Source organism: Schistocerca piceifrons, chromosome 1, assembly GCF_021461385.2.
Source record: "Schistocerca piceifrons isolate TAMUIC-IGC-003096 chromosome 1, iqSchPice1.1, whole genome shotgun sequence".
NCBI classification, from domain to species: domain Eukaryota; kingdom Metazoa; phylum Arthropoda; class Insecta; order Orthoptera; family Acrididae; genus Schistocerca; species Schistocerca piceifrons.
Genome location: NC_060138.1, coordinates 570551816 through 570565218, shown reverse-complemented (window position 1 = coordinate 570565218; position 13403 = coordinate 570551816). Strand labels below are relative to the sequence as shown.

Sequence of the window (13403 nt, the reverse complement as noted above, 5' to 3'; positions counted from 1 at the left end):
TACTAAATTTATTCACAACACATTTGCAGAATGTATCCACATTTACCACAGGATGTACTTGTAAAATTATAGATCATCACTGTATGATATATGGTTCAGGAGATATGCCGTCATAAACATTGAACTACATGAAAAATTATGGTTTCGCATCCTCACCATGGAGGTTTTACGTGCTTAACGTGAAATATTTCACACATTAAATTATTTTTAGTCAGACGTCTAAACATCAAATATATCTTCTTCTTTTGCTTACACCTTTGTCCTGCAGTTTTCGCAGGATCGGCATGGTTACAATGGATTTGGCAAGGTTAATTTGAAGGGGTGGCCAGATGCCCTTCCTGCCACCACCCCATACACTCCAGGATGGGGCCAGATGCCCTTCCTGCCACCACCCCATACACTCCAGGATGGAATCAGTGTACCCCAGCTGTCTGCGTCTAGTGCAGATCATGAAATAGTGTAAAAGTGGTTCAAATGTCTGCGAGTAATGTACCTGAGGCGGAACGTGGGGACCAGCCCAGTATTCAACTAGTGGGATGTGGAAAACCGCCTAAAAAACCACATCCAGGTTGGCTAGCACACTGGCCCTCGTCGTTAATCCGCCGGACGGATTCGATCCGGGGCCGGAGCGCCTACCCAAGTACAGGAAGCAGCGCATTAGTGCTCTCAGCTAACCTGGAGGGTTTAAACGTCAAATATATAATACACATAATTTCCTCTCTCACTCCTTTTCTTAACATTGAGACCCTTTTCTCAACTCTAACGCAATTTCTGGCAAATACATAACTGTCTTTCAGAAATCGGTTACCTATTTATTTCCCTTCTTCTTGTGCGTTTATTCTCGTGAGTTTCGCACAGTGAAAAGAATTAGATGAGCTTCACTGCATGAGTGTACAGAGGAAATGAAGAAAACATCTATGTAGCGGGCATCTCAACATGCTAAGTGTTTTATCCCAACAACATCCTACACGTAATTTTAGCTCTGTGGATGTATTTTTACATAAACAACTTTCCAACGCTTCCAAGACCAATACAGCCAAGTACAATAACTGCGGATAACACAGGCGTCATAGACTAAAAGTAAATCACTCAAATTTCATTTATATGCTGAAAACTGACGTTCAGTCTTCTGTTTGCTTGTAAAAGCATCATTCAAAGTTACGAGGGAAGATATGACGCAGCTATTTCCGTTTAACATTCTACCTAATCTAATGTGCTCATTATGGAAGTGAAGAATTAAGGAACACTTTGGGCTATATACCAGCAACATACCTTACGCCTAACAACATGAGCGGTTCGTGGACGGCTTCCCCATCCCTAGATACCTTGGGCCTTAGCTGTGCATCGATGAATACCACCGGCACACAAGCACGCGCACACAGATCAGCCGAAAGACGAAGCCGAAGCCACCCCTTACTACTTACTTGCCTGCACAGCGCATGTGCCCCGATGCTCTGCTTCCAACCTGCACGAAGCAGATTCCTCTAGCGGACTAGCCGGATCACGAAACCTGCAACAGCTTCCAATCGACAATCAGAAGATGTTAACACCAGCATGCAAAGCTACCAGACAGACATTCATTTCTTTCAGCATGGCTGTACACTATTCTGTTATTAGTTTTATGGTGCTTTCTACTTTTCGTACATCCTGCACGGATGTTTGCTGGTGTTTACTGTTATTATTATTATTATTATTATTATTATTATTATGGTTTCTGTTTTCAGTGTGAACTAAAAGTCTTTATTTGAACCATGTACAAAGTTCTCTCCCTGTCTTAGAAGAATGTAGCTAAGACCCCATAAAAATGAGCATTGCTTAACATCGCCAAATTCTTAGAGTGCGTAAGCTAATAGTCAACATGAATTTCATTAGTAAGATGTCAGTTGTTTCACAACAATGACGCTGGACGAGACATAAGAACTGGTGTGACTCCTCGACCATTTACACTGAACTGTTGACGTTTGGCTATAGGTGCTAAGAAACGCTGCTTAAAGGTACTTCTACTCAATGTTTAGCTAGTAGCAGTGTTACTACAGCAAACGATATGCATACTCAAAATTCCTCATTTTATTTTTACGCTGTTGCCTGTTTATTCCAATCGACTTAAATCTCTAACAGATGCATGACTTCATTTCTTTACTCTGAACGAGAAAGTTTCTCTTTTGACTAACGTAATGACGGTAAATTCAGTCTTAGAGTAACACGTAAGGTTTTTAATGTGAGAGCATACTGCCTCTTTGCTTACCTCAATAACAAAAAACTCCTGAGCTATATCAAAATTGAATATACAGTATATAGAACCTTGTAGTACAAATAAATTCTTTCCATATGTATGCGTAAATTTAATCATTGTCCCTGAGGTTACTGAAACTTTCTCCCGTACGTTCACATTATGAGAAAAACTGAGGGTATTTTCAGTGTTTCTTTATTCAAAATAAGGTTATCTAAGAGAAACAAAAGGAAATGCAGCAAGTGCACATTGCATTCTTTCCGTGATAACGGAGTACTAGATTTACATGAGAATGCTATGCTCAATCTTCAGTGATGCTGAGGCTTTACCCGTATACAGGAACTCACGGTACATCCTTTACACATTAGTGCGAAGACAATGCACATCTTACATATCCTTGCGTTTCACTGTCACGCCGAAGACCAATAAAATGTCTGCGACATCCATATAACGTGACTACCGAACTGAGGCATTCACCATGGTGGCAGCAGAGCTCTCTATGTCTAACGCAGAAGCTTCTTTCGTTATTTCATTACTGATGAGTGCACTTATAAGTTAACAGAGTGAAAACGTCCTGACGATTGTAGCAGGCTAATAATGCAGAAACGCACGTGTCAGATGACGAGTTATATTCGAGGTTACTAGGTACTTTTGCGAACATGATATTTCTAAACTGAACGTAGTCGGGATTTGTATGCGCTGCTGTGCTGAGCTTTTCTATGACGTGAGTTTCGTGACTGTGAGACACACTAAAGTAATAAGCACACTTACTACAGTGAGCATTACAACAACTTTCCCTTTGCTAGATCACTAGTAAACCTTACACCTTCCGTTATTAGATCTGTTTGTCAATTTCAACTTTTGTTCCCTTTTGGCCACTTCATTAGTTTTTCTGTCTGACTATGAACCCAATTGCAAAAACGATTCACGAATCTAAAATGCACAGGAACAACAACCAATAGTTTTGATCAACTTGTGGTTTGGTACTGAATGATCGGTGTAACGATTGTTGAGCCCAGGTTTTCAAACTCAGCTGTTTTCGGGATGAAACTTGAAATTACTAGTTTCAGCTACGTTTCCAAGACTGCCTTTTAATTTTAACAGTCATATACCGATAAAAAGGCGTTATGCGTTATACGTTTTGAAGTAACGAAATGTTTACTCACCCCAAAAGGGTTTTATTGGAGTCGGAGTGTCATCAGGAAAATTGGAACAATTTCGCATAAATCGAGATATAGGACGCACAAACTCTTGAGCATTTGTTTACTAGAAATTTTTTTCTTGTTTTGGCCCACACTACCTGCTCCAAAAATATGGAAACCGTAGAGGCGGGAGTGGTAAGGGTTCCCTTACGACCGGCCGCCGTGCATAGGGGGAAGGGGTAGGGGCTGTAGTTCTGTAGCTGGAGCCTTCGCACAAACACGTATCTCGCAGAACTTGTAAACTACAGCAAGCAAGTCTGTAAACCATCGCATCAACAGGTTATGTCAGCACCACAAGCAATCCGATAAATGAAAAAAAGTTCAAAATCTACAGTCTCTGACTAGAGCACCGGAAGAAAAGCATCATACAAATAAAGGATAAATCAAATGTTGTCCACTGTCCAAAAAAAAAAAAGTTACACTGGGTGATTCCGTGACGATGTTACAAATTTTCATGGATGATGCACCAATTTTGGATAAGGGACCCTGCTTAGGAAACGACCAGATCGAAAGTAATGAGTGAAAATTGTTCAGAAACCTCTGACAGTAGAATGGTTGTACCGGTACTGTTGTTGGTAAGATTTTATGGTAGGCCATTTTCAGAGGTACTAGTATGGATCAAAACAAGAAAAAATGTCTAATAAAAACAGGCTCTAAAATACACTCATTAAGAACCATTAGCACTTGTTCAAACATTTCTTATACTGAAACTTCCTGGCAGATTAAAACTGTGTGCCCGACCGAGACTCGAACTCGGGACCTTTGCCTTTCGCTGGCAAGTGCTCTACCATCTGAGCTACCGAAGCACGACTCACGCACGCTACTCACAGCTTTACTTCTGCCAGTATCTCGTCTCCTACCTTCCAAACTTTACAGAAGCTCTCCTGCGAACCTTGCAGAACTAGCACTCCTGAAAGAAAGGATATAGCGGAGACATGGCTTAGCCACAGCCTGGGGGATGTTTCCAGAATGATATTTTCACTCTGCAGCGGAGTGTGCGCTGATATGAAACTTCCTGGCAGATTAAAACTGTGTGCCCGACCGAGATCGTGTGTATGAAACTTGCTTCGCGGATATACCTTGTACAACGAACATCCGCGTCGTGCAACTGCTATAAAGCACACAGGTTAGAGCTCATAGTCTCCGCTATGTACATACTACGAAGCGTGATAATTGTGACTGATCCGACCGTTAAACTTATTTTACGTTCACCGGTACATTTCCGGACACGTGTTTCTCATCAAAACGTAATCTACAAAACCGCCTCTACAACCCGTAGAAGCCTCTGATAGGAACTGTGTCCCTCAAACCGGAGTCTTGTGGCAATGAGACCAGACAGAGACAAGCGGACGGCAGACGCAGCAGGCGACTGAGTGACTGAGTGACCCGCGGCTGGGCGTGGCGCAGTTCTACGCGGTGCCGGTGCGGGAGGAGCCGAGCGGCGCGCGGCTGTCGGAGCGCGAGCTGTGCGCGCAGCTGATGCACGTGCTGCGCGAGGCGCCCAGCCTGCCGCCGGCGCCGCCGCTGGGGCTGCTGACGGCGCAGCGCCGCGACGTCTGGGCGTCGCACCGACACCTGCTGATGCAAGGTGAGTCCGCGCCGTCCACCGCTAACCTACACTGTCTGGTTACAAACCCCTACGTGATGCGGAGCTAACCACTAGTGTCAAAGGAGGCAGGCAGTCAGTAGAGAAACAGTAGCAGAATGGGCCGATTACAAAACTCAGTCATTCCGAATGTGAACTAGTCACACAAATTCATCAGGGACATTTCAACACTTCTAAATCTGCCCAAGTCGACAGTTCTTTTTTACTCTTTTTTGGGGGGGGGGGGGGGGCGGGTGTATTTGTGTGGTGTTATCGAAGTCTGATCACCTCTGGTGATTTTCAAGACTGTATGGAAAGGTAGAGGTAAAAATTTTCTCTTTATTTTCTCTTTATTTTTTCATCTTTTGTCCAGGGTTGGCATTCAATTGAGTCCTTCAACCTGCTATCCTTGGGTTTCATCTCGAGTGCTCCTACGTGTATCACGTTTTCTTATTTTTTCCTTCAAGAGGGAAGTGATAGTTTAGGGTGGATCAGAAATTACTGATTTCGGAAATTTGCCTGGTCTATTGTCCCTACCGTTTCGAGGTGATGTATAATGCCCCGCAAAGCATCTCATTTGTCGAAGACCTTGTCCTTAACTTTTTCTTTGAGGTCTTTCTCCCTGAGTTCAACGTGACGGTCTCGGGTGCGTACCCACCAAGGCGTTCCCGTGATCCATGTAAAAAACGGATCCCGGAAGTTTTTTAGTCGCTGTCGCATGTGACTCCCCAGGTCAAGCCGAAGAATACGGTTGGTTTCACCGTGGCATGGTATAACTGGAAGTTCGTGCGTTAGTTTATGTCCATAGTTTTGAAAAATGGAATAAGTACTTTCACTATTTTCATGCCTGCTGTTTTCTTCTCGCTTCTATGTCTTGTGCTTAGAGCTTTTCGTCAGGATGGACGCCCAGTTACTTGACACTTTACGCCAACAGGATTGGGTGGTCCGGCATCCGTAAGCGATTGTTGATGATGGGTTTCCTCTTTGAAAAATAATAGCTGTCTTTTGGTTAGATTGATTTTGATCCTGTTGTCATGGGCCCACTGTTCCAAGGTATCAAACTGTCTCTGCATCTTTGTTAATAGTTGGTCCATCTTCTTGCCGGTAGTAAAAAACGGGGTGAAATTACAACGAATACCCTTAGCTGCATACAGGCGTTGATATAAGTCAACGGGGACAGTTGAAAACTTGTGCCCTGACCGGTACTTGAACGCGGGATCTCCTGCTTACTTGACAGACGCTCTATCCATCTGAGCCACCGAGGACACAGAGGATAGTGCGACTGGAGGGGCTTATCACTGGCACGTCTCCCGTGAGACCCACATGCGCAACTTCATATAAGAAATGGGGAGTCACCTGCATAAAGACTGATACATTGGTACAGTGAGAATGCCGTTGGCGCAAAAACTGAAGAGTAGCGCGGAAGTTAAGGGTCCTTTCGGGATGAATCACGCTATACCTTTTGGCGTTCTCATAGAAAAGATTGGATTTGGCGAATACCTGGTGAATTTTACATCACATTAACGTAGTGTCGACAGTGAAATATGGAAGAGGTAATGTTACGGTATAGGCGTGTTTTTCGAGGCTACGGTGTGGTCCCCTTATTGCGGTTAAGAAAACACTAAATATTGAAGTATATCAAAACATCTTACAACGTTGTGTACTGCGTACAATAGAGGAACAGCTGTTTGCATCAACATGACACAGCACGCTGGCATAGAGCAGAATCCGTCAGGCAATGGTGTTTGGACAACAGCACTCTAGAAATTGAGTGACCTTCACGTAGTTCCGACCTGAAGCCAATGGAACGTCTATGTGATGGGTTAGAATGCGGACTTCGCTCCAGCCCCCAGCGCCCAACATCACTGCCTTCTCTGCTTTAGACTACTGAGGAATAACTAGCTGTCATTCCTCAACAGGCATTCAGACGCATCACTGAAAGCGTCCCTAGGTTTTCAAGTGGTCATAAAGTCGAAAGCTGAACACACCTAGCTTTAATGTCCACTAATAGGTGTCCGAATGCTTTCTAACAGATAGTATATTACTAATTTTATTTCGCACATGGTCATCGCTAATAGATCCGCTGTACAGAGGTGGCTCTGTACCTCCTGGCGGAACTACCAAATCTACGCTCCCCATGTCGCCTCCCCACTCTTACCCCACCCTGTCCCACCCAAGCATAAAACCACCTTTCTGCAATGCAGAGTTAGTAAATTTTATAATTCTGCAAGCATGTTTCATAAAAATGAAGCATTATCGAAAAACATAACTTAAATCAAGTATATAGAAGAAAAGCTTTGCACACAAAAAATTAAATATCCCACTATTGTGACTAAATTACAATTGTATGAACTTTCTAAAAAAACTTAAAGTAAAAGAAACCCTTGTCTCATTGTTTAACGCACCTAAAGTACCTTGGGTAGTCAGATGTAAAATGGAGAACAGATTTTATTTGCTCCTTGTAAATTATTAATGGTGCACAAATTATAGAGCAGAAATATGAAAGACATTGTTATAATTAAGGATTGAGAAAATATGCGCCTTTGGGAATGGTTATAATAATTTTAGTATGATTTCTCTTTTTGAAAATAGCAAAGTCTCTGAATAATGCTTTGAAGTCAAGCTTAGCTGCTGTGTCGTATTGCAATGACAAAATAGCTACATTAGACAACTAACTTTCTTTCTTTTCTCTGGAGTTTATCTCGTCTATGACGGGGTCCGCTTTCTCAGAGTTTGGTAAATTCTATTTTCGTATTTAACTTTATGGCTGGACACCCTTCATGACGCCACAGTCGTTAAGAAGAGACGGGGGAGGGTTGAGGCTCTCTATGGGGGGTAGGGGGGAGGGAGGAAGGTCTTGTACACCATGTATCTCTGAATCTTGTAAACTATGAGGCGGAATGTGGGGATTACTTCAGAATTTGCCTAAACAAGGACAGGAAACCACCTAAAAACCTCACCGCGGATTCTATCTAGCATCTGCTCACCTCCCTGTCTCGCTAACCAGGGCACTGCTCCTAACGCTATACAGTCAGGTCTAAATTAGAAGATTAACATCTCCCCAGCCGCAGGAGGCTTATTCTTGAATTCTTTTTTATTCACATGGCAACTAATACCAGCTGAAACCTGGGAGCACCAAAAGCAATGGATGGAGGAGGACGTAAACTACACATACCTTCCACTTTTGTTTCCTTGTTTGCTCCACCGAGCGAGATGGCGCAGTGGTTAGACACTGGACTCGCATTCGGGAGGACGACGGTTCAATCCCGCGTCCTGCCATCCTGATTTAGGTTTTCCGTGATTTCCCTAAATCACTCCAGGCAAATGCCGGGATGGTTCCTCTGAAAGGGCACGGCCGACTTCCTTCCCCATCCTTCCCTAATCCGATGAGACCGATGACCACGCTGTCTGGTCTCCTTCCCCAAAACAACCAACCTTGTTTGCTCCAACGTTGCGTCTTGCTCCGCACATTATTCAACATAAATGTCAAATAACTTACTTGCTTCAGCATCAGCTCGCGAATCTGTCATCCTCTAATGCCGAGAAGTGAGTGGAAGGGCTAGGCTGAGGTGTGTCAGATACTTTTCTTCGGAACACATTGCGCTTTTATTTCAAAAACTCCCATTAATATAAAACCACAATATTCAATTTTATTCAATTTAGAATAAGATACTTTGAAAGAACGAAATGGATATACCTCCACAACTTCCTCAGCAATTACAAAATGCACTTGTAATAATTCAAGGAAGGCACTGTAATAAAACCAACTTAATAAAACGGATTTACAAATCCCCCACTATCCATGCATAGAAAATTCTGTTGTGACATGAATGCAATTAACCCTCAATAAAGCAAAAAATAGTTTTTACACGGGCGAACAACCTTCTACATTTACGAACACAGTTCATGAAAGTCTTACAGTATTGCAAGGGGCCTACCTATGAGAGAGGTCCGATTAAATTCTGTCACCAGCAAGGCTGGAGCCACCGCGCTTACAAACTGAAGACAGCCAACTTCCCTTTTCTAAATCACCATCAGGACATTTCTAGACGATAAGTATTGCTACTCGACACCTCTACGCATACAACGAAGTACGCCAGGATCATTCGGTAGTAGAAACTGCTTTGACTATGCAGAGCCAGTCAAACAGAGCAGAGCCAGTAAAATAAAAACTTAAAAGGTTCCAGCAGACTGCATTCCTTGGGGGCCCCGAGCAATACTGTAAGACTTTCATTAACTGTGTTCGTAAATGTAGACAGTTGTCCGCGGTCAGAAAAATGGTACCGAATCCTCCCAAGCCCGCAAGGGTCTGAAAAATGATGGGACCGAATCTTCCCGTTTGAAGCAGGTAGCAGTTCTAAGCGTTATGAATACTCCAAGTAGGGAAAGGAAAGCATATGAAGTTACAGTAGAAGATGTAAAAAGTTTTCGTCTGTATTGTATGTTTAAAAGTTTTTATCTTTTATCTTACTGAGATAAGTCCAGCCGGCACAGCGCCTGCGACTAAGTCCCGCTCAAGGCCACGCGCAAAGCGTCCATAAGTGAATCAATAGTTTTTGTTCAAAAGGGGGGTGGGGAGGGGAAGGAGATAAGGAACATGACAGAGATAATTATATTATCGTCTATAATACAACATGCAGTGTGTCAGTTTGGCAGGATTCGGTCCTCTTACCTGCTTACCTACCTGATTTCAGGAGGATTCGGGGCTGCGCCCCTCCTTGGATGGTCACTGCAGGGCCCGAGCTCGTGGCGGAAGAGAACTGTTGCTGTCACTCGACAGCAGATGACAGGCAGCTTCGTTTAGGAGGAGTCACAATCGCACTGCACACAACGCCGGCAGAGGCGCACGCGTGAGTTCGGATGCATCGCAGTTTGAGTTGGCACACCCTTCGTTAAGCATTGAAACAGGAACGACTTTTGACCTAGTGAATACAGATTATGAACTGAGAGTAAACCGAAGAAAGACGAAAGTAATGAGGAGTAGCAGAAGTGACATTAGTGAGAAGCTTAACGTTAGAATTGGGGACTGCGAAACATAAGCTCCTACTTTGGAGACAAAAGGGCACGTAACAGACGAAGCAAAGAGGGCATAAAGGGCAGATAAGTATAGGCAGAAAAGACGTCCCTGGCCAAGAGAAGTCTGCCAGTATCAACTATCAGTGTTAATATTAGGAAGAAATTTCTGAGAATACGTGTTTGGAGCACAGCATTCTATGGCAGTGAATCATGGACTGTGAGGAAACCGTTAAAAACGCATGCTTAAAATTAGGTGGACTGATAACGTAAAGAATGAGGAGTTTCTCCATAGAATCGGTGAAGAAAGGAACATATGGAAAACACTGAGAAGAAAGAGGAACAGAAAGAACACATTTCAAGGTATCAGGGAATAAACTGTTGTACTTGAGGGAACTGTACAACTTTCAGCGGAAGGCAGAGAACGGTATAGAGCCAACAAGTAATTGAGGACAGGGCGTGAAAGTGCTACTCCGAGATGAAAAGGCTGTAACAGGAAAGGAATTCTAGGTGCGCCGCATCGTACCAGTCCGATGACCCTTACACCCTCCCCAAAAAAAATGACAATTCACTCCTCCTCTTACTCAAAAGAAAGATGTTTTGACACTCAAGTATTGTAATACCCGTAGCGCTGACATCTTATGAAATATCTTTGTCTTCTTCCGCACTGAAGTTTTAGATAAGTAAATTTTCTTTCCTTGCTGCCGTGTTATGTCATGCCGTGTTTCAGGTCGAGTTTCCTGATTGCATTCGACAGAAGATTGGAAAACCGCAGCACGCAAACTTCACGTACACACACACACACACACACACACACACACACACACACACACATACACACACACACGCGCGCGCGCGCGCGCGCACGCGTAAAAACTCATGCATTTAACGATATCCATTTATAGCCCCAAGTATTCGATATTTGCTTTTAGAATGGATGTACGCGGTCTCGTGGCACAATAAACTGCACTTCTTCCTTTAAACATAACATATACTATTCCTTTTATTCTTTTTCAGAACGTATCCTCCCTGAGCTAAGGCAGCAAAATTATTACGATCATTTCTCTTTCTACTCTTTGATTTAATGCAGGTCGTCTCTCCTTAGAAACAAAAGACATTTGCTCTAATGCTAAATGTTTAACAAATTTGTAAAATATGATTAGAAATTAGTTACGGGTTTTTCTCATTTTCTGTGTGACTATTCATCTTTTTGGCCGTATTTACCGATCTGCTAACTCATACTATTCATAACTTTGCTAATACGTTACGATCTCAGCCCTTTTCTGAGAGAAAGAAATACACGTTCATCAGTAACTGAGTAAACGTTTAACGAAAGCACAGGTCCATGTCCCACATTTGCCACATCATTAGTACCGTTAAACCGCCATCAAGGGAACAGCCTTTCAACTAAGTGAGCTAAATTCGTAAACAATAAAAAATTAGTACCTGACGCTGTTGTACTTCATTTCTATACAGATGAGAAAAAGCATGCGTGTATGCTATTTTCGCCTGCTATAGATTCTGTAACACCATACACGTCCAGCCGCGAGACTGCGATGTCTGGTGTGAATATTACATATGGATGATCCCTTTGCTGAAATTATTTCAAGTTCTGTATCGTTTTTCATGTTTACACATGAATTCCCATTCTACTTATTTACTCTCGTGTCATTAGTCCTCTGCAAACATTTCATTTCCATAGTCGCAGAATTATTATTTTACAGACATAAAGAGATTTAAAAAAATGAATATTTAGCGTCGTTATTCAACGACTATAACGAGTTTTAATCACCGAATAGTACCAAAATAATATTGCATTCTCCTTTTTTACATTAAAAAAGATACCACAAAACATCAAAGGAGGGGAATTAAAAGAAAAGTTATAAAATATAAAATTGTGTTTCCATTCATCCGAAAAAATCTGAAATCGCTTACAAACTCAATGTTCTATACCGTTCGTCCAAAAAGTTTCGAGACTGAATTTATTCCTGCCGTAGAAGCGACGTCAGCGCAGTAACTAAGATGCAGTTTGAACCAACAACTGTAAACAACAGGTGTGCATTCGATCAGTCAGTAGTGAGCAGGCAGTGTTAAGTGGTGAATGTGCGTCCACAGTGTGTTAGCGTTGTTGTGTGACAAATCGCATTGGAGCAGCATCTCTAAATCAAGTCTTCTAGTGATATTCCACAATGGTTCGAAAAAGAGAAAACTGTGCGCGAAGGTTGTCCCGCACTCCATGGCTCCCAAACAAAAACGGGGACGTAACTACTGAATGTGTCTGTAATCAAACGTGTGGACGGGACTTTGGGCGGTAAGGTATATACAAAAGCCACGCACACTGATCACTGTCTTCATAACTATTTCAACCACCACCCTATTCAAAAAAGAGTTGTTATGAAAACCCTTGGTGGACAGGGCTATCAAATTTTGTGAACCGTTTTTGTGCAAAACGAAGTTAACTACCTACGGTCGACCTTTAAGAAGAATGGTTATTCAAATAAGGAGATAGAGCGAGATTTTCGCCCTAGGCAAGGAATCAGGATTAACAAGGAATAACGGCCGCTCAACGGAAACGTTTTTCTTCCGTTTATTAGTGAGATTACATGTCGCACTTGGGAAGCGTTGAGTAAGTCTGGATTTGAAACTATTTTCGGTCCCACCTGGAAGATAAAAGGATACATGAGAAAGGCAAGAGATATACGACATCCTTTGGCTACATCGGATGTATATAAAATTCCTTGTACTTTGAACTAGTATATAGAAGTGTTAACATCCGTTTACATGAACATAGGAGGAACTATGACGTAGGATAAATCGGCCGTAGCGGCACATGTGAAGAAGAGGGTAATCATGAAATAAAATTCCGAGACGAGCGTCATACCGAAAACATCACATTGTCATAAAGAGCCTACTGAGATTTATAAACGCGGCAATAATTTTAACAGAAAAGAAGAAAGTGTCCAATTAGATAAAATATGGATGTCGATTTTTCAGTGACAGAATGACGATCGATTACTTTCATTGGAGAATGTTGGCCCTACCAGAGACAGTCTCGTAGCCGGCGTCATATGATGGACTATGCTGCCCTCTATACTGCCAACACTCGTATATTCGGCACTCCAGCAAGTTCTAATTGCAGCTCCCTTCTTCGCCTCTTGGGATGTCTCCCGCAGCCGGAGACGAAAAGGTAGAGGAAAGTTAAATACCAACCACAGCCTGTCAGCCTGGAAGTTTTTTATATACATTATTTTTGTTTTCAAGTTATTATTTTGTATCTGATTATTGGGTTCAATTTTCCAGTGAACATTGAATTTTAAATTTTAATAGAATGGTTAACGGATTTTTGGCAGTTTTAAGTGAGTTGGATGTCGCG

The 13403-nt window shown here is 42.5% G+C and overlaps 1 protein-coding gene across 1 annotated transcript in view; it reads left to right on the top strand.

Annotated features, from left to right (window-relative positions):
- Window positions 1-13403, top strand: part of LOC124752147 (choline O-acetyltransferase) — a 121446-nt gene that overhangs the window by 28810 nt on the left and 79233 nt on the right. Inside the window, exon 3 of the mRNA XM_047248993.1 lies at window positions 4879-5020. Within this exon, the coding sequence (XP_047104949.1) occupies window positions 4879-5020 (142 nt within the window). The remainder of the gene's footprint in view (window positions 1-4878; window positions 5021-13403) is intronic.